The sequence below is a fragment of the Vigna unguiculata genome, chromosome 6, assembly GCF_004118075.2.
Source record: "Vigna unguiculata cultivar IT97K-499-35 chromosome 6, ASM411807v1, whole genome shotgun sequence".
NCBI lineage: Eukaryota > Viridiplantae > Streptophyta > Magnoliopsida > Fabales > Fabaceae > Vigna > Vigna unguiculata.
This window is the reverse complement of record NC_040284.1, coordinates 28,289,935-28,313,377: the sequence shown is the minus strand read 5'-3', so window position 1 is coordinate 28,313,377 and position 23,443 is coordinate 28,289,935. Positions and strand designations below refer to the sequence as shown.

At 35.6% G+C, this 23,443-nt stretch overlaps 4 protein-coding genes across 9 annotated transcripts; 3 read left to right on the top strand and 1 right to left on the bottom strand.

Annotated features, from left to right (window-relative positions):
• Positions 1-2,381: 2,381 nt before the first annotated feature.
• Positions 2,382-6,366, top strand: LOC114187377 (pentatricopeptide repeat-containing protein At5g66500, mitochondrial-like). 2 transcript variants are annotated; one of them, XM_028075617.1, is made up of 3 exons: positions 2,382-4,988; positions 5,124-5,219; positions 5,760-6,366. In XM_028075617.1, the coding sequence occupies exon 1, from the start codon at positions 2,987-2,989 to the stop codon at positions 4,610-4,612; it is 1,626 nt and encodes a 541-aa protein (XP_027931418.1). In that variant the 5' UTR covers positions 2,382-2,986; the 3' UTR covers positions 4,613-4,988; positions 5,124-5,219; positions 5,760-6,366. The 2 variants fall into 2 exon arrangements, with proteins under 2 accessions (XP_027931418.1, XP_027931417.1); XM_028075616.1 differs by lacking the exon at positions 5,124-5,219.
• Positions 6,367-11,062: 4,696 nt separating this feature from the next.
• Positions 11,063-12,478, top strand: LOC114188596 (glycine-rich cell wall structural protein-like). The gene has a single exon (XM_028077167.1). It carries the CDS (start codon positions 11,063-11,065, stop codon positions 12,476-12,478), a length of 1,416 nt encoding a protein of 471 aa, XP_027932968.1.
• A 2,474-nt stretch (positions 12,479-14,952) lies between these two features.
• On the top strand, positions 14,953-17,918 carry LOC114187378 (aminomethyltransferase, mitochondrial-like). Of its 5 annotated transcripts, none has more exons than XM_028075623.1 (5): positions 14,953-15,060; positions 15,175-15,320; positions 16,083-16,650; positions 16,824-16,942; positions 17,161-17,918. In XM_028075623.1, the coding sequence occupies exons 3-5, from the start codon at positions 16,093-16,095 to the stop codon at positions 17,705-17,707; spliced, it is 1,224 nt and encodes a 407-aa protein (XP_027931424.1). In that variant the 5' UTR covers positions 14,953-15,060; positions 15,175-15,320; positions 16,083-16,092; the 3' UTR covers positions 17,708-17,918. The 5 variants fall into 5 exon arrangements, with proteins under 5 accessions (XP_027931424.1, XP_027931421.1, XP_027931422.1 ...); XM_028075620.1 differs by having other exon boundaries at positions 14,955-15,060; positions 16,078-16,650; XM_028075621.1 differs by having other exon boundaries at positions 14,982-15,060; positions 15,178-15,320; positions 16,078-16,650.
• A 2,153-nt stretch (positions 17,919-20,071) lies between these two features.
• Positions 20,072-21,588, bottom strand: LOC114187305 (probable F-box protein At4g22030). Its single transcript, XM_028075521.1, has one exon. It carries the CDS (start codon positions 21,530-21,532, stop codon positions 20,267-20,269), a length of 1,266 nt encoding a protein of 421 aa, XP_027931322.1. The 5' UTR covers positions 21,533-21,588; the 3' UTR covers positions 20,072-20,266.
• Positions 21,589-23,443: the final 1,855 nt, after the last annotated feature.

Below are 23,443 nucleotides of genomic sequence, written 5' to 3'. Positions count from 1 at the left end.
AACTGATATATCTTAATGGTTAGGGATTGACTTGTTATATACGGTTATGCATCGAAAACTATATGATTTTTCTTTTGAGAATTTATTTTAAAGTGTAAACTCATTTTAAAATATTTATTATTTCAAATAAAGAGTATATTTTTATTATAGATAAAAGAATGAAAACTTTTAACTTCATGTTTTCAAAAATATCATATAATTTTGAATTTAAAACAATCTTATAATTTTACTTTCAAATAATTTAGTCAAATTTTAAAAATTTAAATAATCTTTTTTTTTTGTAAATGCTAAAAACATAATAAATTTTAAAAAAAACGTATTTTATTGGAATGTTATTAGTTAAGACATGTTTTTCTATCGAATTAAGACGTTATTTTGATAGAATTGAGATGATAACATTTAGTATAACTCACTAATTGACACAGTGCTTAATAATAGGTAAAAAATATTGTTTTAAAACTGAAAGAAACAAACCAAACCAAAACTACACGATCGGAGACAAGGCAAATGCTATTTTCAGTTTCTGGAAGACGTTTACAAATAAAAAATTCAATATAAAGAAGATCAGGTTTTTAAATAAATTATCAAATAAATCATTTAAAAAAGAAGGAGAGAAACAAAACCTTAGCCCATTCTTTTTTAAGAAAAATAAAAATTTATAGACAAATTTATTTAAATAAGTAATCAGTTTTGCACATAACTTGAGTATCGAGATGCTAAGAGAACTGCTTTCTTTTGTGCATCAAAACAACAAAATAAATAATAAGTTTAAAACCTAAATGACAAAAATACATAAACAATATTTTTCCATTAGCCAGAGATTCTGGATAAGTTAAGCGAAACAATTTTTTTTACACAAAATAAAAAGAATAACTTAAAACCAGTATATGAATTAGTTATGTAAATAAATTTCGGTTATATAAAAAACATAACCGGGAACATTTTTTAAAATATTGTTGAAAACTAGGTTACTGTTAAAATAAAATCATAGCTTAAACAGTTTATGTTATGATTTTATCTTAACCGCCTATATCTCTCTAAATAGAATTATTTTCTTTATTTTTTGTTTTTTAGAAAAAAATTGTGTTGCCTCCTGTTATTGTAGAACTCGTTGTTTTTCTCCTTTGTCACAAAATAAAAGGTTTTTCTTGCGTTATTCTTTTTGGTTGTTGTTTGGAAGCACCCATAAGCGGCTCAGGTTCATTGTGATCTTCCCAATCATGTTTCTTTCTCCTCTCTTTATTTTAAGTCTCTAAATAACTTGTATATTTTTCTCAATATTGTAATTCAGTCATTGAATAAATGTCGCATTTGGAGCTTCTCAGTTGTAATGACCAGTTTTTGTTCATTCTAATGGTGTTGAAACAATGACATATGTTCCAATGACTTAAACATTGAAGTAACTTTTACAAATATCATTATAACAATTGTATACCAGAATTGCATCTAATCGAACGAAGCAGAGAATTTAAGAGAATTTAACAGGTGAAGGGAGAAAGAAGAAAATCGGAATTGAGTCACTTTAGAGTTATTAGTACTCACCTAATTCACTAAAAAAAATATTATAAATCTTTTAATATAAGCTTTTTTATTTTTAGTTAATGATTAAATTTGATAAGACAAAATTTGGATTTAATTATTGCTTGCTATGCATGTAAGAGAGTGATTGATATATAAATCATACAGGGACTATGGATCATGACCCTCAAAATTTTTAATTTTTTTAAAAGATATATGTATATATAATACAAATGAAGATTAAAGTAGATGGATTTTTAATTTTTTACAAAATATAATATTTAATGTTTAATAAATAATAAAACAAAATTAAATACAATAAAAAATAATAAAATTTATTAAAATATCTTTTATCTTCTTTCATTTTTGCGTAAAATTCTTAATGCATTCATCTTCAACTATTTCATGTCTTTTTTCTTTAAAAAAAAAATAATAATTGAACACAAATCTATTCTTCCTACTTTTATTTTTCATATATTTTCTTTCACAGAGAAAAAAAAACATGAAAGCGAATTATATTTAAACGAATTCAATTTTAATGAATAACAAATAAAAAGTTTATAATAATATAAAAAATAATTTTGTTTCGTATTTGAAGACATCAATTTTATTCTTTAAAATATAATTATTTATTAAACTTTTAATATATTTTATTTTATTTATCAATAATTATTTTTTTTATATATTTTACTTTATTTTTAATAAATATAATTTTATTTTATAAATTAATTTAATAATATTATAATATTAATATCTTCTAATATAATAATATAATATCATACATGGTTAACAATGTGTACGTACATTTACGCCAGTTATAAATAAAGCGGCATACAGTCGAATATGGATCAGAGATTTTTTTTTTTTTCAAATACCCGACCCTGTTAAAGTTTGATTATTACAAGAACTCTCTTTTACGATCTCAAGCCGCCAATCCATTCTCTGTCATTCTTCTTGCCCGATTCTTAACTTTTCTTTTTGTCTGCAACTTCTCTTTCTTCTTCGCTCATTCCTTGTGCTCATTGGCTTCAAACGTAGTTTCTCGCTGCGTTGCTTTCAAAGTCCACTGCGACGTCGTTCGCAATGGCGCGTTGATACTCGTCTAGGGGAGAGGGGAGAGAAAGAGGCGGGTGAATCGTGGTTGCTCCGTGGCTTTGTCGAAGGCTGATGGTGTGGCGCCGGAACTGTTCCGGCGGGATAGTGGCTCCGGTCTGTGTGGTGAGGTAGGTGATGGCGAAGCTCGCGTTTTGTGTTCATGTTTTTGCGTTGTTGTCTGTGAAACTGGGTGTGTTGCTCGCGTGAAGACGGATAATCCATATCCATCCGTAGATACCCGAACCCGAAATTACTCGCCGAACCGTTAATCGGTCTTATGCGTTAAATTTGGATTGGGCTGAATTGGCATGTTGGGCTTTGACCCGAATCCAACCCAACCCCTGCTCAGCCATACTAGAAACAGCGGACGAAGATGATCCTAAACTTCATACGCAAAACGTGTTTCACACTCAATCTCAACCACCTGTCAAACATCATCGCAATCATCAAGCATTCTTTGCACCACCATACTCTCACAACCAACTTTTCGTCATCATATTTCACTCGATACATTTCCCAAGCCAACTCCCTAATCCTCTGGCATGTTCGTCGGGGCGATCCTGTCTCCGCATGGATCCTCTTCCACTCTCTACGTCGCGCGCGTGCCGACGTTGACGCGTACACCTTCACTTCTGTCTTGCGTGCTTGTACTCTCTTGCATATCTCTCAGCTCGGGATACAAGTCCATAACCAAATGGTAAAAACCGGTGCTGATTCTGGAACTGTCGCGAAAACCTCGCTGGTGGATATGTACTCTAAGTGCGGGTCTTTGGACGAAGCAGTGAAGGTGTTTGACGAAATGGATCAGCGAGATGTTGTCGCTTGGAACGCTTTGCTTTCGGGTTTTCTGCGGTGTGATCTTCCTGTTAAGGCGGTTGGGGTTCTTAGGGCGATGGGGAGGGAGAATGTTGAACTTAGTGAGTTTACTTTGTGTTCTGCATTGAAGTCTTGTGCTTCTTTGAAGGCGTTGGAGCTTGGAAGGCAGGTTCATGGTTTGGTGGTGTGTATGGGTCGTGATATGGTTGTTTTGAGCACTGCTCTTATTGATTTTTACTCCAATGTTGGGTGTGTTGACGATGCTTTGAAGGTGTTTTGCAGTTTGAAGGGTTGGAAGGATGATATGATGTATAACTCGTTGGTTTCTGGATGTGTTAGGAATAGGAGGTATGGCGAGGCATTTAGAGTTATGGGCTTGGTGAGGCCCAATGTTGTTGCGCTTACCAGTGCTCTGGTGGGGTGCTCTGAGAATTTGGATTTGTGGGCAGGGAAGCAGATGCACTCTGTTGCGGTTCGGCAGGGTTTTACTCGTGAGACTCAGCTGTGTAATGCCCTGTTGGATATGTATGCGAAATGTGGAAAGGTTTCGCTTGCCCAGTCGTTGTTTGATGGAATTTGTGAGAAGGATGTGATTTCCTGGACTTGTATGATTGATGCGTATGGAAGAAATGGGCGGGGGCGTGAAGCTGTTTTGATGTTTCAAGAGATGAGGAAAGAAGGGGGGAAGGTGTTGCCAAATTCCGTGACTTTTTTGTCTGTTTTATCGGCTTGTGGTCACTCTGGACTGGTGGAGGAAGGCAAAAAATGTTTCAAATTGTTGAGGGAGAAGTATGGTCTTGAACCAGATCCAGAGCACTATGCTTGCTACATAGATATCTTAGGCCGGGCGGGTAACATAGAAGGGGTATGGTCTGCGTATCACAATATGGTTGAACAGGGTACTAGGCCTACTGCAGGCATATGGGTAGCATTGTTGAATGCATGCAGTCTTAATCAGGATGTTGAAAGAGGTGAATTGGCTGCGAAGCATCTCTTGCAGTTGGAACCCAATAAATCTAGCTATATTGTTCTTGTATCAAACTTCTATGCAGCCATTGGCAGGTGGGATCGCGTTGATGAACTGAGACGTATCATGAGGACAAAAGGGTTAGTCAAGGAAGCTGGAAATAGTTGGATCAATGTTCTGGGATTGAACCAACATGCTAGGTCACTATCTATTTGATTGTTCAGCAAGACGATGAAGCTTTACTGTTATTGGGACATAATTGGGGGTAGCAATTGTGGGGACTTGAAATTTCGCCACCCTTCGCCATTGTCGCCGTCGGTTAATTTGCCTTCTTCTGGAATCGAGAGGCAGCCTCCTTCAGTCTCCAAGCAGCATGGAAATGGAATCAGTTAGCTAAGTCAGGGGGCTTAGTTTGCCTCCTGTTCCGCCTCAGAGTTTAAAGCCAGCAGTGGAAGTGAGGAGAGGGAAGAAAGGGTCTGGTCATCAGGAAGGTGTGCATTCCCTTAGATTGTTATATAATCGTTATTTGCAATGGAGATTTGCCAATGCGAAAGGGCACACCACGATGAAGGCTCAGCAAGTAGAAAGCCAGGTTAGTCACCCTTTCACTTTCTCACTTGTTTATCAGTAAATTACAAATGTTATAGTGGTAGTGATGGTACAACAATAAATTGCAATCATCTGGCTAGACAGTTTGTTTTTATGATCATGGTTCTTTGGAGTGCAGAGGGATAGAACAAGAAGAGGATACTTGGGAAGGTTGTTTTGATTGAGTTAGAAGGTGGACCACTGTTTTAGTTTCACCGCAAAAACTGGACTTGGGGTAATATGCTAAAATGGCATTGATTGTGCCGTGAAAGACATTGTTGCTAACTTTTTTCCCTGGAGCACCTTACATCATGAGTTAGTTTTTGTTTGTTGTGACCACTGGATGCGATTGGGTGTGATGTGATGTTGTGGCTTAGTTATAGTGAACAGCAAAGAATACAAAGGAATACGTCTCTGTTTGTTTCTAGTGTATCCTAGTTCTTTTTTTGTAAGCAGCATAATTAAGCATTTTTTTAGAATAGGCTCTTGAGAAATTAGAGCGTATTCATAAACTACTTCCACAAGTTCAAATAAGTTTTTTTGAGTGCTCCCTTGCTTACCCGAGTCTGAACTGTCCATCACATCCTCATTTACCGAACATTTGAGTCTTGTTTTATTTCAAATTATATTTTTGCATAATTGATATGGTCTTTTGTCACAAGTATAAACTTACCTTCATGTAGTAAGTCTTGGTATAAACTTGTTAAAGTATTTTACTATATTGTACAATTGAATCCATTTCACTAATTGTTTTTCCTCTTCTTGTTCCTTGCAGAAAGCACTATATTCCCAAGCAATGAAAATATGAAAAATGCGTGAATCTGTAAACAAGAAACGCATAGAACTGGATTTTTTGCGGAGATCAAAGACTTTGACAAGTATTCTTGAAGCTCAAGTAAGGCTACCAATACTTCTGAAAGCTACTTTTATAAATTTGCATTCAAGTCCCGAGAGCAATGTTTCCAGTCTGTGAAGAAAAGACATGATCATAAGTAAAATTTGTTTTTCCATTAGTTGAGAAAAGGGGGAAGAAAGGAACATGATCATAAGTAAAATTTGTTTTGGGGTGTTGTCTCAACTCTCAAGAAGTTCCACAACCATTGTTTTCTTATCAATGTAAGTCTCAGGCTTTCAGCCTAATCACCATCTCTTCCCCCATTTCACACTCATGGGATGCCAATAATAGTAATAGGACACTTTGTCCTTGAATGAATAAATGAAATGTTTGCAGAGGGGTGTTATTTCCTTTTTGCAGCTAAAACCACATTCATTCATACACATGATGTTGGAAACCTTGTACTATAGTTAAGAGAGAAAAGAATGAGTTAAATAGTATGATGATTACAAAACTTACATTATTTACAAGTTTGATTTATAGTTAAGAGAACTACACACTTATTCTCTATTTAAGTATTGAATTTAGTAACAATTGAGACTAACACAAATATATAAAATTGTTTATTTAATAAAAGGTTAGCAATAATAATCTTTATAGAAATATAGGTTTAATTAATATTTTGGTTTCTGATGAATACCAAAAGTACAGAAATATAACACTATACATTCCCCTTCCCCTCCTTAAGGGATTGATCCTACCAGCATCCTTGCATCATTTTTTTTTTCTTGTATACTTTTTACTTGGATCAGTATTCTTCCAATAAAGCAAATGATTCTTGGGTTGCATCTCCATACAGGCCTCATCAGTTTCTATATTGAAGATAAATAATATTCTAATAATTTTTTAGTTTCAATTTTGTTTAAAATGATACAATGATAATCCTTCTGTTTAATTGACGTTAAATAATAGCCCAGAGTGACTCCAAAATCTGATAGAAATGTTTTTTTAAAAACTGTTCAAGAAACAAATGATCCCCTATTTCACTTCTTATACCTTGCATTAGGGGTGGGCGTGGATTGGATTTTTAATGATCCAATTCACATTCATTGTAGATCCAAATAATTGAATTAGATTTTTGACCCAAATCCATTTATTTAACAAAAGTAGTTTGGATTTTTTTAAAATCCAAATCCAAATATTTGGATCAAGATTTAAATCCAATCCAAATATTTGGATCAAGTTCAAAATCCAGAATCCATTTTTTATAAAAGAATTTAAATGGAATTTTTTTTAAAACTGTGTCATTAAGGCCAACATGACTCAGTTCGTACAGGTCGTCAGACACGACCCGTCTGAGTCGTCAGGCCGACCCATAGAGGTGTCAATTTGGTCTAATCCACAGGGCTTGGCCCTGGCCCATGTGGGCGAGGGCAAAAAAAGCTCATACTGAAAAAAAAGCCCCCATCAAAGAAGCCCACAACGCCAAAAATCCTACAAAAGCCCTATGGGTCAGGGTCAACCCATGGGCTCTCATCATCAACATGAAAAATATATTATTTCTTAAAATAGATCCGGATAAGCACGACGACCCGAATAGGTCGTACAAACTGGACGGGCCTTATGAAACGGACGGACCCGATGACCTGGATGGGCCCGATGACCCAGACGGGACCGACGACCCGAACAGGCGCAACGAACCAGACAGGCCCGACGACCCGAATGCCCGTTCGGGTCGTCGGGCACGTTTGGCCAGTTCGGGTCTTTGGGTCTGCTTGACCCGTTCGAGTCTTTGGGCCGACCTGACCTGTTTTAGTCATTGGGCCTGCTTGGCTCGTTCGGGTCTTCGGGTCCGCCTGACCCGTTCGGGTCTTCGGGTCTGCCTTACTCGTTCGGGTCTTCGGGCTCGCCTTACCCGCTCGATTCTTCGAGCCCGCCTGACTCACTCGGGTCATCGGGCCCGCTTTACCCGTTCAGTTCTTCGGGCCCGCTTGACCCATTCGGGTCATCGGGCCCGCCTGACCCGTTTGGGTCTTCGAGCTTGCTTGGCCCTTTCGGATCTTCGAACCTGCCTGGCCCGTTCTGATCTTCGAACCTGCCTGGCCCATTCGGGTCTTCGGGCCTGTTTGGCCCGTTCGAGTCTTCGGGCCCACCTGGCTCGTCGGGTCATCGGGCCCACCTGGCTTGTCGGGTCATCGGGCCCGCCTGGCTCGTTTGGGTCATCGGGCTCACTCGAATTTTTCGAATCGTTGGGCCCAATCGACTCGTTCGGTTTGTCAGGCTCGCCTAACCCGTTCATATCTTTAGGCCTGCCCAACCTCTTATGGTCGTCGGGCCTGCCCGATCCATATAGGTCGTCAAGCAAGGCCCGCCTGATTCTGAATTTAGCCTAGTCCATCTCAACCGTTAGTCTAACCCAACTAAAAATTTAAATTGAAAATTTGGATTGGATTTTTTGGATTATCCATATTTAAAAATCTTGATTTATAAAATGGATATCCAATCCATAAAATATATAAAATGTAGATTAGATTGAAATCGATATCCATTAAATGGATTGGATTTTTAATAAAATGGATTATAAATATATTGGATTGGAGCAAAAGTGGATTGGATCAAGAAAATTAGATTTTTTGCCCACCCCTATCTTGCGTTGAGATATATTTCTCTCCTTTCATCAAATAAAGTTATATATTTCTTTGATGGGTTTTAAGTAAAGTTGTGAGTCTAATATATTTAGGAGATGATTGATTTAAGTACAGTGTATAGTTTAGTACAAGTATTCAATAATCTAATTTTTACAATGAAACATTTGCCGGTTTATAGAATATTGAAGACACTTTTTTAAGGGAACAAATAATCATATTTATGTTGCCTAATAAAATGGGTTGAATATTTACTTTGGATAAGTTCTAACTATATCTTTTACTACTTTTTTCAGTACACTATATCACTGCTTTAACATTGCTACGAATTTAACTTTTCCTTCGAGAAAAATTCTTTAAATATATCACTTATTTCCCAATGTTGCAAAATAAAATTGAAATTGAGATTAAAAAGAAGAAAGAAAATAGTAGTCGAATATTCAAAACCATCTGTTAAATTAAAAGATAATTTGTGACTTTATCCACGTTCAGTGGTGAAATGAAGTTGTTTTAGGTATAATAATAATAATAATAATAAACTAATTTAAAAACTTAATTCTTCTGTTTATAGAGATGTCAAACAAAATAACCCCTCTGACTCCATCGAATAATGCTCAATACATATAATTGGGGTTGATACTTGAGGCATTGTGAAAAATAATTTCGATTTGCTTGAAGGAATGATAGACTATGGAAAATCTATATGAATTTGAAAATATTTATTATTTTACAGAACAAAGTGACATAATTAAAAAAAAAAGTTGAATCACAAAAGTTATGGAGGAAATGGAGTAAAATAAAGCAAAGAGCAACGGAATTTTCTAATGATTAATCGAACTTGATCTGAAAAAGCATGTTATGATTGGATCAACAACTTCAAGCAATAACAGAGATTGTATTCCACCTTGACAAATTATATTCAAGCAATTATAGAAGTAGTTGAGCTTTTACCAAATACCAAAGATCTTAATGAACTGATTAAGATTTACTTGTCGGAAAATGAGAAGAATTACAAGGAATAACAATCTCTTGCCAAAACAAGTAAGATCTTTAGAACATTTTGGGCCTCTCGATGATGTTTTGAAAAATTGTGTCAGATGAAAAGTGGTACACTGCTCATAATGTGATGAATAAAAACGTGCCCTTTATTGCTTATAGTGCTTTCCTAGTTTTTTTTTTCTTACTCATAACGTGGCAGATATTTGAAGCATCAGATCTTAGAAAAAAAGATTATGCTCCAACAACCAATTATCTTCACACATAAAAGATCTAACTCCATATTTCAAACTCATCTATTTTATACCCAAAAAGAAAGCCATCAAGGTCCATTTCGTTCTTTAACTTCACAATGATTGACTCTTTTTATTAGAAAACATTAATCGACTTTTTCTTTCACACTCCCTTGTACTTCAAGGAGTCAAATAGCACTAATCCTAGCACGTTAACAACATTAACATTAAATAAGTAATTAAAAAAAATTATGGCATATACTTAAAACTCACAATACATAACTACATTATATTATTTGATTACATATTTCCCCACTTAAATATCACTATTTTGTCAATTTTACAACTAATTTTTCATCAAAAGTTTAATTTTGCACATTGCACACACAGTTAAATTCGTAAGAGGTGATAATGTATCATTAGTTTTTTTTTATTCTAAGGAAACAGATCAACCACGTTGTTTTATAAAAAAAATAAGGATAAAATATGGGAAAATTGAAAAAAAAAATGTAATGGTAAAATCCATAAAAAAATTTGAAAACTTCACACTATTTAAACCATAAAATGTTTAATTAAAGTTACACTACTAACATTAAAAATCACAATATGGTGAGGAATTAGTGATAGTAGTTGCATTGGTCCACGTATCCACTAAAACATCAAGCTGTCTTCCAACTTTTATGTTCCATGATGAGATTTTAGGATTGCTGCAAGTGGGAATTTGATTGTATTTTGCTTCGAATGTTTAGTAAGGCACTACCAAAGCAAAAATTCTCTATATCGAAAGGAACAAATGTGAGTAACCAAAACTCAATATTTTTAATTAGTCACATGCTATCCACCTTGAAGTTCTTTCCTTCATTTTTCTCATGTGCCTCCATTATTATTACAAATAATTAAAGACAAGTTAGCGGTGATTAAATATCAGATTCAGAAGCAGTTCTTGAATCGAAATGATAAGTCATGGATGACATATAATCAAACTTGAATATCTTTGTTTCCTTTTGATTATTAGGAGATGATACTGTCACCAACTCCACTACATATAATTATTGGTTGTAGTACAATGCTGTCTAACTGGAGCTTAATATAGTTTATATTAAAACGCAGCATCACCAACAATCATGGGAATGTAAGGCTTTGGATTATTGTTATCAGATAGACATTAATTATGATTGGTCTAAACTTGTGTCATATTTTCAGGCGGCCATGGTTGACCAAGCAAGAAAATGATTGGACCCTTAGTTTGAGCATGATGGATATTTTAATAGTTTTGTTTTCCTATATAAAGGGGCCATCAGATTCAGAAGCAAGAACGTCAAGCAAGTAAGTTGTTCAGTGAGCTCTGCTTGTACGTACGTAAAAAGAAATGAGTGGTGTTTTGTACTTGGTTGTACTTGTGTGGGGCACTTTTTGTGCTTCGATGAGTGGTGTTAGTCATGGGATGTATGTTGATGGTAGAAATTATGCTGATCCTAATCGATGGAAGGCTGGTCATGATAATTATTGCTCGTATGCAAGTTGGAGGGGTTGCGGCAGTTTCTTTGGAAATGGCGGTAGTGATTCTAAGAACGATGAAGAAAATGTACAAGGTGGAGGTGGTGGTGGTGGTGGAGGAGAGGGTGGAGGTGTTGGTGAAAATGGCGTGGGGTATGGTCATGGTAGTGGATTTGGTGCTGGGGTAAGCGTTGGGCATGACGGAGGAGGAGGTGGAGGCGGCGGTGGCGGTGGTGGAGGCGGAGGCGGTGGCTCAAGTAATGGTATAGGTTATGGGGGAACCGGTCAAGGTAGAGGGTTTGGTGCTGGGTTTGGTGTAGGTGGGGTTAATGGAGGACAAGGGGGTGGGGGAGGAGGAGGTGGCGGTGAAGGTGAAGGAGTTGGCAATGAAGGACAAGGTCGTGGTAGTGGTTTTGGCTCAGGCGGAGGAGTAGGAGGCATAGGAGGAGGTGGAGGTGGTGGAGGTGGAGGTGGAGGTGAAGGTGAAGGAGTTGGCAACCAAGGGCAAGGTCATGGTAGTGGTTTTGGTGAAGGGGGAGGAATGGGCGGCATAGGAGGAGGTGGAGGTGGAGGTGGAGGTGAAGGTGAAGGTGGGGGAGCTGGCAATGAAGGACATGGTCACGGTAGTGGTTATGGTGCAGGTGGAGGAATGGGAGGCACAGGAGGAGGTAGTGGTGGTGGTGGAGGTGGAGGTGAAGGTGGAGGGGTTGGCAATGGAGGGCAAGGGCATGGTAGTGGTTTTGGTGCAGGTGAAGGAATGGGAGGCATAGGAGGAGGTGGGGGAGGAGGTGGGGGAGGTGGTGGTGTTGGTAACGAAGGAGAAGGTCATGGTAGTGGTTTTGGTGGAGGTGCAGGTGGAGGTGTAGCAGCAGTTGGCATGGGAGGAGGAGGAGGAGGAGGTGGTGGTGGTGGTGGAAATGGAGGTGAAGGCTATGGAAATGGCTTTGGCGCAGGTGTTGGTAGTGGTGTGAGTGGTATGGGAGGAGGTGGTGGTGGTGGCGGTGGAAGTGGGGGTGGAGATGGCAGTGAAGGAGAAGGTCATGGCTATGGTAGTGGTTACGGTGGAGGTGGAGGTGGAGGTGGTAATGAAGGTTATGGTCATGGTAGTGGGTTTGGAGGTGGCATGGGCATGGGTGGAGGCGGAGGCAGAGAAGGAGATTATTATAACAAAAATGGTGTTAACAATGGGTTTGGAATTGGATTTGGCATGGGCATGGGTTTTGGTTTCGGCATGGGAACAAGCGGAGCAAAGGTCACCACCAATCAACTTGATGCCAACCATCCTTAGGAACCCCAAAATTTATTCAAAACTATTTGTTATTGTATCTTAACCAGGGTCATTCAAAAGACTATTGATGAGTGTATCATCAAATATCACTCCTTATCGTATAAAATGCATGAATCACATTTAGTATTGCAAACTAATAAAATACTATTTATTATTTCAAAAATCCCAATTGTGTTTTTTCTTTATCTAAAAATAAATTTGGTATCTTACCTGCCAGTTCTTTCTTTCAACCTCGATACATTGTTATATTTTGTTCCTTTTTCATTTATTTATATACCCAATAACTCTCAATAATTTTTTCTTTTAATTAGATCACATGTCATGTACATGTCTTTCCCTCATTTTACATTTATTTATCTCTCTTTCTCAATGCAATGTATTCCTCCCAAAAAAGTGCCAGATAATTTTTTTTTGCTCCTATAATTACATTATTGTTGAAAAATGGATTCAAATTTCCAAATAATAATATAAACGAGTGAAAATTTAATAAGTGCATTTGAAAAACTAGTAAAATAGAGAATTTCAATGCTATATTACAGTAAGCTTAGTGCAGACGCTGAGCAATTAAAATATTAAAATTGATTAATCACACTTATTATAACGGAGTTATTTAATATTAATGTAAATTTAATAGGGCTATATTTGAAAGGGGCATAATTCTTCAATAATGTCTCCTCAGTTATGAAGAATGTGTAGTATTACTATCTTTAACTACAAAAATTACTACAATTTAACATATTTTTCGCATACATTAAGATTAACGATAAATATATAAGATACTTTATTTTTATTTTTGTTTACAAATCTTGATGTAATATGAGATATGTGAGACCTTGTTTTATGAGTTGGATCAGGCTAGGTGGTAAAGTCTAAATTAGTACATCGGTTTTTTCCAATTTCAGAAAAACTTTTTAGTTTTTTTCGTTCAACCATTCTCTCTTTTTCTCTCACTCACTCAAAAAGAGTGTTCTTATTTGCTTTTTGAATCAAAAGATGAGCTATGGTACAGTAAGATCCTCCTTTGAGCTAATCGAATGCTCCCTCCAAGTAAGTTGAACACCCAACCTTCGTGTTCTTTTTTCCCTATCAGTTTGGGTTCGTTGGTTCTGTTTAAGGTCTTCTTTAGAACCTCATTCTAGTCCTTGTGTTCTCACTTTCAGCTCTTTAAGTTGTTCCAGGCCTTTGTGCTCCTTCCACAAACGGTTTCCTCTTCTCAAGTGTTGTTCTCTGTCAAGGTAATAAGGGAAGCTAGATTTGTTTATGTTCTGAAGTATATTGTGTGTTTTGGTTCTGTTTCATAATTGAGATGCATGTTTGAGGTTTGTGTTTGTATGGAAATGAGCTGGATGTTGCTTGGAACTGTTTTTCTGGTTTGCATGTGTGAGCAAGGGAGGAACCTGCTATTCTCGCCCAAGCGAGCAAGCCTCACCTAAGCGAGAGTAGCAAAAACTCACCCAGGTTCTGTTCGAGTTGTTGCTTAGGCATCAAGCTTTTGTTTTGAGCGAAGAGTAATCTCACTTAGGCGAGAAGGTCCTGCTTAAGTGAGAATTCACAGAACCTTGTACTCACTGTTCGAGCTCTCGCCCGAGAACGCTTAGCTTAAGCGATAGGCTTCTACCACTTAAGCGAATGCTTCTAGCTTGAGCGAGACTGGTGCAAGGACGTGCGTTAGTGCTACTCTCTTCTCTGATTTGGTTGTTTGTCCGGGTGATTTACCTTAAAGCATGAAGTATGATGCCATATATGTTTTATGTGATATAATGAGGCTGAGATTTTGCTGTGCTTGATATAAAATGAAACATAAATTGGTTGGTTGTGCATTAGCACGAGATTATAATGCTTTGAGATAATATGTGGATTTGATGTGAGAACATGTCTCTGATATGAGCTAGATGTAATTCCATGATCTTCTTGGAGAGATTGGTGGTGTTATAGTGCATGTAATTAGATAAGGATTCAAATTCATTGCTCTGTGAGCAATCTTTTGCTAACTTGTTGCCCTTTTTAGTTAAGTTTTTATGGTATTGTTATGTGCCAATGATCTTTCTTTTCCAGTATATTTGGGATAACTGAAATAGTGAACCTTGTATATTTTCTGTTAGTATTTTATTTTATATTATAATTATACGACATTTTATTTATTAGATTTATTTTATTAAAATGGTACGTGTCACGATACATTTAGAATATAAATTTTTTGTATTTTTTTTATCAAAATTAACAACATCAAATCAATTAATTTTTAAAAAAACTAAAATTGCAATTATATTTTAGAATGGTGTGAGTATATCAACTCCCCTGATCTACAATCTAAGCAAACAAGGTTTTTAGATTTTCCTCGTTAAGTAGGTCCCAGTGTACAGTAAACCTCGGACAAGATCCTCGGCAGAAGCAGTACAATGTGGTGATTCGCATTCTAGAACCATACGATGCTTGAGGTGCATAGAAAGCATACTATGACTGAGCAACACTTGAACATCAGCTGCATAAAAAAAAGAAAAGAACAAGACAAGAGAAACTCGTGTCTGGTTATGCACCTAATTAACACTGACTAGCAGCAATGGGGTATCTCAATTCTTAAGGTTCAACATATTCACTCACACTCACTACCACTGTAGCACACCAACCCCATTCTATTTCTTTTATTTTATTTTAATCTTTTCTCTTTTTCTTTATTTGATTGTGTCCAATTGCAGCAGATAAGCGAGCCTTGTACATTCCATTCACATATATATAGAAAAAGGTTGTCTTTCGGATCCTTCTGTTTTGCACTCCTGATGCCTTTTCGTGCACCCAGATTTCCACCATTCTGAATAGATTCACACGCCAAAAAGAAAACCATGTAAGTGCCTTTACCCTTCTTTTTTCTCTTTTATCCTTGCATTTTTCCATCTGTACTTGTCTTTGCAACACGTAGGATACCATGATCTGTATGTTTTTTTGGATTGCTTGAGTTCGTGATGATTCTGATGAATCTGGAATTGAAATTTGGATCTGGACATTAAATAGAGATTTGATTTGATCTTATCGAGTTTCTGGCCGCGTGGGGTATTATGCTATGTATTACTGTTGGTGATAAGAACATCTTTTAATTCATTGATTTTGTAATTATCAGATGTTCTGTGTCTATTTGCGGCGTCACATTGATATCTTGATTCAGGTTCTCAGTTCTACAATGCGTTTGCTAGCGGTTTTCTACGACGCTTCATGTTTGGAATTTTTCTTACGATTATCTAACAAAATTGATTTCATTGTCTGAGAAAATGAACTTTGCCCACTTCTGGTGTAAATGAAGAAATGGAATTATTGTTCTAATAAGTTCCACCTATGAATCTGGCCAGTGGCCATTAGTCTCTTTTGTTCGTTTCTGCTAAGTTTTGATAATTTGTAGAACTGTGACGCACATCTCCATTAAATGGCATCAAACAACTTGTTTTATTTCAATTTTTAACCTGGAAATTTTGCCCCTTTTTGAAAGAGGGATTATAGAGTAACATTTTGATTACTATAGAAGACATGAATTTCTCTGACCCCCCAATGACTATAAGTTATGGTGTGTGTAGATAGACAATTTTGATATTGAACTCTTTTTATTCCAGATCAGATAACGTAAAATGAGGGGGGGCTTGTGGCGACTTGGGCAATCGATGACTCGCCGTCTTGGCCACGGTGATAAGAAGAGTGTTGCTTTTCGGTATTTTTCCAATGAAGCGGAGCTGAAAAGAACAGTACTTTATGATTTCCATGTGGCTAATGGAGGGAAGATGGTGCCATTTGCTGGATGGAGCATGCCGATTCAATACAAGGACTCAATCATGGACTCAACCGTGAACTGTAGGGAGAATGGTAGCCTTTTTGATGTTTCTCATATGTGCGGGCTAAGCCTCAAAGGAAAGGACTCTGTCCAATTCCTTGAAAAGCTTGTTATTGCTGATGTTGCTGGGCTTGCCCCTGGAGCTGGTTCACTCACTGTCTTCACAAATGAAAAAGGAGGGGCAATTGATGATTCAGTGATTACCAAGGTGAAAGATGACCACATATACTTGGTTGTGAATGCTGGGTGTAGGGATAAAGATCTGGCTCATATTGAGGACCATATGAAGGCCTTCAAGGCAAAAGGTGGTGATGTGTCATGGCACATCCATGATGAAAGATCTCTTCTTGCTCTGCAGGTCACTTATCACGCTCTTGTACATTTACATCATCACACACTTTCACCTTGCTGTTATTCAGTTAGCAAATCTTGTACATGTACATAAATTTTTCCTATCAGAAGGCCATGTGAAATTAATGAACTATTCTTCACTTTAAAATTAACAAATAACCAATATTTCTTTTGTAGCAGGGTCCCCTTGCTGCTCCAGTTCTTCAACACCTGACAAAAGAGGACTTAAGCAAGATGTACTTTGGGGAATTCCGTGTGTTGGACATCAATGGTGTGCAATGCTTTCTCACAAGGACAGGGTATGTTTTCTTTCGGTAACATTAACAATTGACCTTGTAAAGCTACCTGAAATGTAGTAATGCTACCTGAAATTTTGTCTTGTATCTGATGTAATGAGTGTAAATGAGTGCAATTTGATAATTTCAGTTAGTCCTTTTGTGTTGTTATCTAATGGCACAATGCTTAAACCCAATGACAGTACTGTGCATAATAAGTGAATCTTTATTGAGAATTTCAGGTATACTGGGGAAGATGGATTTGAAATATCAATTCCCTCGGAGAATGCAGTGGATCTTGCGAAGGCAATTCTAGAAAAATCTGAAGGGAAGATAAGACTGACAGGATTAGGTGCTAGAGATAGTCTTCGTCTTGAAGCTGGATTGTGTTTATATGGCAACGACTTAGAACAACACATTACACCGATTGAAGCAGGACTGACATGGGCCATAGGGAAGAGAAGGAGAGCAGAAGGGGGTTTTCTAGGAGCTGATGTTATACTAAAACAGCTTGAAGAAGGTCCTAAGATAAGGCGTGTTGGTTTCTTTTCTTCTGGCCCTCCTCCTAGAAGCCACAGTGAGATTCAAGATGAAGGAGGAAACAACATTGGGGAAATCACCAGTGGCGGATTCAGCCCTTGCCTCAAGAAGAACATTGCCATGGGATATGTAAAATCAGGATTGCACAAGGCAGGCACCAAAGTACAGATCATTATTCGAGGAAAGTCCAATGAAGGAGTTGTCACAAAGATGCCATTTGTACCAACAAAATACTATAAGCCCTCCTGATTTCAACTGGTTATCTTATAATCTGGAACTTGTAATGAACTTCTATGCCATTGTCCTACGATAGTTGAGTGTTATCTTCAAATTTTCTGACATTGTTCCACGAATTTCCACACTGAATTCAATGTGACATCTATGGAATTCGAAGTGGACATGTATTCACAGAGCTTCACAAGTTTTCTTCTCTATGAAGTTTTTTACTACTTTTTTTTAATAGCCTCATTGCTGTTATCTGCATAATCATGTTGCTTTTCAAAGATTTTCTCTAGTTGCTCTGTTTCTCTGTATGTAGAGGTAAAATAAGTTAAATGCAAAACTGAACATGCTTGCTATCTAATGTGATAAGTTCGATCTCTTATTCCTAAAAAAAAATCGATTTAGCACTACCCTTTAGAAAGAAAAAAATACACAGATGGATACGACCTGATCTAAATTTTTGTTAGTTATATTTTAAATTTCAAAAATACATGTTTTTGTTTTTTATATATTTAGTTTAACTTTTTGAATCAATCTAAAATGATTTGATGATTAGTTGGCTCAAGACTGTGTCAGAAAAAATTCATTTGTTTATAATATAGTCAGACAGGAACAAGTCATATGACAGTTTTAACTATGTATTATTCCCTTTTATATTTTTTTTAATAGCAGGGTTTTTTTTAATATAATTACACAAATGAATGAAAATAATTTATTTAATTTAGTTTTTGAAAACAATAATACTAATATATCAAATTAACCTCCATTATTAATGACACTTACAGTTATTTTATCATCATTAATTAATATAAAAGGGATAAGATCACTTCTCCTAAAAACGTGTCTTGTAATAAGGACATGAGGAACTCGGGTATAAAGTACTCATTGATAGTTTTTTCAAATATTTTTTTAAATATAAATTCAAATCCTAAAACAGAAATTTATAAAATTTTAAAAATATTCAAATAAAACTTGAATATGTATTCACAGGTTAATATCATAATATTTTTATCTAATCCATTAATAGTTAAATAGTAAAAATATCTATTATTTATCACTCAATATCCGTAAAATTATCAATTTAATATCTACTTCGAAATTTACAATGATTTATCCTCGGTAGATTATCCATACTCATTCCTCGCTGACTGATATTTTGAAATTAAAATGCTTGAAATTCCGCTCTAGTCAACATTTTGAAATGCTTCTGCATCAGATGTCACTCTTCTGTAATATAAAAAAAATTTGGTTGGTAGGATTTGATACAATTTAAATTTAAGAATTTACAATTTTCTGACCTCTAAGGCATAGAAAAATATACAAACAACCCATGAAGAATGAGCACCAACCAGGATGATTTTATTTATTTATTATTTCAAAAACGTTTCTCATATAAAATATTTGTATTTTTTAACAAAAATAATTCAAGCAATCAAATAAATATGGACAACAAATAGTTCTAAAATGATTTCAATTAAAATATATGATAACGGATATTTTTATATTTCGCTAAAACATATACCATTTTGTTAGTATTTGTAACTTTTCCTTTTAAACACATATTTAAAATTATTGGTTGGCTAATACCACAAAATTTTGTATCTAATCAGGTAGGATTTATTAACAATATATATAATTAATTATTGTCATGATTGTTTTCTTGGTCAACATGCCCATAGTTTTGACTATTTACTAATGTTATTTATGATTAAATTTTATAGAAAAAAATTACTGATCACTTCTAATACATCTTTTTTTCTTCCAAGTGGTTTTCTATTTAGAAAACTGGATAACGAAACTGTTTAAGCGATTGAAGTAGAATTTCATTCCCGGATTATGATAATGGTTGATAGAAGTTTTTTAAGATTATTATTTTAAGATTTTTTTTATATCAACTCTATTAGAGATAAATGATTATGAAATTTTAAAATTATTAAGTCATTATAGAACTTTGATTAACCCTTGTTTGGATAAAGTACAACACCTTTTCTCAAAAAAATGTATAATTACATAAATTAATTTATATACCCAAATTCGACAAAAAAAAATCCATAATAGCATTATTGTTTAAAAAATATAAATCAACCTTAATTTATGAAAAACATATTTATATTTTTTAACCAATTCTTCCAAACAAGATCTAATGCTTTCCCGTTTAAGAAATTTAGATTAACAAAAAAAAAAAGTGATGAACATATTAGATTATGACACAAATATAAAAGATGCTTAAAACTACACATTTTGCATACACAACTTTGACTTAAAATACTATGTTCTTACGTTGATTCTGAGTTTATGATGGTCTCCCGCTAGTAAACTGAAAAGTCTACACACGGTTGTTGTCGATTAGGTAAAAGATGACAAGGGAGTTGTAATAACTTGACGAGAAAATTGCCACACATTTTTTTTTCTTTATTTTGATGAGTCAGAGCAGATTAATAATTTCTTTGCATGCGTGTCCGCAAAAACAGCAAGAAATATATTACAAGATTTGTTAAAAAGAAAACTAAATTACATGAAAAAACTAAGTAAAATTGAATAAAAAAATGGATTAATTGTTAGCTAATTATATTACAAGAAAAACAATTAGAAGAGTTTGCTAGCGAATTCATCGGTTGTTGTTCCCTCTATCCGGGAATAAGCAGATTTTCTAGCAAGATCTCTGAGTTGTGACAAACTCCTTCCCAATTTCAAAGCCAGCTTCATTTCAAACAACTCCCCATTCTCTCTTTGATCCTCATCTTCCTCCATCGTGTCTTGGATCGTGTTCTCTAACTGTTTGAAGAATCCACCACAGTTTCGATACATTTCAGACACCATCCCCACTTGACCTCCATGCTCAAAAGCATTAACAGTTGTTGCTAATGCCCCTCCAATAACTGCCACTATAGCTCCCCATGAGGAACCTTCCGTCACACATGCTGATCCCACAGCGGCAATGCCGGTGAGTAAAGGCCCTGCAATGGCCAAACTCTTGTTGATCTTCAACACCATGTTTCCTAACCTCTCGTAGTCCTTCATGTCCTTTTCTTTCACCACTTCCAAAACATTCCTAAGCTCCATTTCCAACCCCTTATTCCACCCATTATTCTTCCCTTCCTGGTATTTTGAGCTGTTCATTCTTTTTTGCGCTGAAGGCCACCACACTGCTGGCTCAAACTTCTTAGGGAATTTTTCAACCATGGCTCCTAACAAAGGAAGTGGGTACGCTTTGTCTAGGGCCAAAACTCTCTCCATCGCCTCCTTCACGTCTTCCTCGGTAAGGTTTCCAATGGCTATCGTTGTTTCGATGTGGGACTGGAGCTGCTTGAACAGCCTCGTGGCATTTCTTTGCTCCTCGGCAAGCTGTGAGGGCTGTATTTTGTTCATCACCACCAACATCCCCGTGGAGGCGGAGAACAAGAGCGTGGAGGATAGTTTGAGAGCCAACAGCGGCGCCCCGCCACCGCCGATGGAGGCGGCAAGGCCGACCATAGCGGAGGCGGTGAGTGTGAGCATGTTGACGGAGTTCAACAGAAGCGTGTTCCAGTTGTCACGTTGGTCGCCTATGTTGCGATGCATCTCCACTCTGTCAGCCACGGCTTCGAGAAGTGCGTATAGTTGAACAATGGTGGCTTTTGAGGATGTGGAGGTGGTGGTGGTGGAGTTGTTGCCTGGATTGTCTTGGAGAATTGGGATTGTGTGGGAGAAACCGTTTAACTCTTCGAACAGTTTTCTACTTGGTTTTAGGTTTGGTGTGACAGAAAGAGGTATAGAAAGTTTGTTTGGGAGGTGGATAGAGGATTTTATTGTTGATGGTGATGTGGAGCAAAAGGTAGTAGAAAGCAAAGATGAAATTTTTAAGGAAGACATAGTGGTTTAGGTCTGATGTTGTTGATTCGATTTGATTTGATGTTGTAGGTGGCGAAGGGTTGCAATATATAGGAGTTTACGTGTGAACAGAAGGATGAAAAGAAAGGGTCAGACATGGAAACTGTTGACCGGATGATATGGGGTTTGACTTTTTGCTCAGATTTTGGATCCATGTTTGTTCAAACTACAACGTCTCCTACTCGGATTGCCTCGGTTAGTAGTTGTTTTGCAATGAAATCGAGGGTTGAACTTCGTGGTTCTCAAGATCATTATATTATAAAACAATTTTTTTGTTCTCCAAGGTTAAAAAGTGTCAACTCCATGTAAGTTTGAGTTTGGTAGCCTCTCTGAATGTACAACGAAGTTTGACAAGTTTATAGACACGAGACAAGTGAAAAACTGAGACAACATGTGATGGAGATACGCGGATGAAAAAGCGAGTGTGTAATTTTATTTTATATTTTCATGAAAAAAAATATCACACGAATAATATTATTTTAAAATTTAAACGGCTCCTGTCAAATGAAAACATGTATTTGATAATTTAAAATAATAATATTTTAATTAAATTTATTTTCATTTATATTATTATATTAATAAAGTGAGTTATAAAGTAGGTGTGTATTATTTTGAGTCAAACTATTATTTTTCAATAATCCTGTATATGCTTTCACATATTAAATCGATGACGATGTAGTGACGTCTTATTTTAATTTTAAATGTTTTATGTATTTATTCTCTTGATGGTCAACTTCATATTTATTAAAAATCGGAATAAAATCTATGTATACGAAGGATTTGCACAAATAAATAAACAGCATATACATAAAAGGTGTAAAGAGAGGACTCACAAGTTCACCTACTACCAGTGTATCTGACGGAAGCAATGCCAACGTTGGTACAGAATTTCTTAAAGAGGGTTTTAATTAATTTATTTTCAAAATATTTTGAAGTATCTAATTACTTGTTTTCTTGGGATGAAAAATAGACATGCAGCTAACTCATATTTATTATCATATTCAAGGAAGATGTGGGGATTAAAAAACTATCGTACAGGTAGGAACTCATCAAAATTAACTGGTTCAGTGTAGACCCTACCAAATCACTTTTTTATAATATTTATTTTAGCAATAATCAATTACAATATAATTAATTATTAAAATAGCTTAATTTTCATAACCATCCCAAGCATATTTTCTGATGTGAACCCTAATATGCTTTTTTGTGCTTTCTTTTGGGCGAGGAAGGGTTACGTTACATGTCTAATGAGACAACGTGCACAAGTATCTCCTCTGGTAAACTATAACCAAATTTTCTTTCTTTTGTTAATTTTTCTTACCCAGTGAAAATATATCTTACAGTATAGTTTGCAAAATTAATTAGTTTTCGACATATATGTATATATACATGAATTGGGAAGGTCTATTTGAAAGAAAATTACACAGTTCGTTGTGTTTAAAAGTTTGCCAGACTAACAATATATAAGATTAGCGTCTGGGGCTCAGTAAAAAAAACACAATAGGACATTTAAAATCAATTATATTTCAGTTAATATTTTTTAACCTCAATATCAATTTATGATATCAATAAAAAAACTTGTGTAACCAAAAAAACATCATTGTATTGATATGATATACAATTACTAAATCACTTATTATTTATTTCATATACATACATATATCTCAAATATATATATATATATATATATATATATATATATATATATATATATATATATTATCGAAGGATGAGACAATAAAATGAGACAACAAAACGTTTATAATATATTGAAATAAGAAATTGTCAACAAGACGTTTTCCAAGTTCAATAAGTTGGTTCTGTTGGCAACGTTAGGTTTCTGTTTATATTTGATTCAAAACTTGAATAGTCAATGATTTACTATATATTGAA

What these genes read in the sequence shown, in the direction of transcription:
- LOC114187377 (XM_028075616.1), top strand. Translation starts at nt 2,987, where the DNA reads ATGATCCTAAACTTCATACGCAAAACGTGTTTCACACTCAATCTCAAC.
- LOC114187305 (XM_028075521.1), bottom strand. Translation starts at nt 21,532, where the DNA reads ATGTCTTCCTTAAAAATTTCATCTTTGCTTTCTACTACCTTTTGCTCC.
- LOC114188596 (XM_028077167.1), top strand. Translation starts at nt 11,063, where the DNA reads ATGAGTGGTGTTTTGTACTTGGTTGTACTTGTGTGGGGCACTTTTTGT.
- LOC114187378 (XM_028075623.1), top strand. Translation starts at nt 16,093, where the DNA reads ATGAGGGGGGGCTTGTGGCGACTTGGGCAATCGATGACTCGCCGTCTT. An exon ending in GATCTCTTCTTGCTCTGCAG is followed by an intron (nt 16,651 to 16,823) that starts GTCACTTATCAC and finishes CTTTTGTAGCAG; the next exon opens with GGTCCCCTTGCTGCTCCAGT. An exon ending in TGCTTTCTCACAAGGACAGG is followed by an intron (nt 16,943 to 17,160) that starts GTATGTTTTCTT and finishes TGAGAATTTCAG; the next exon opens with GTATACTGGGGAAGATGGAT.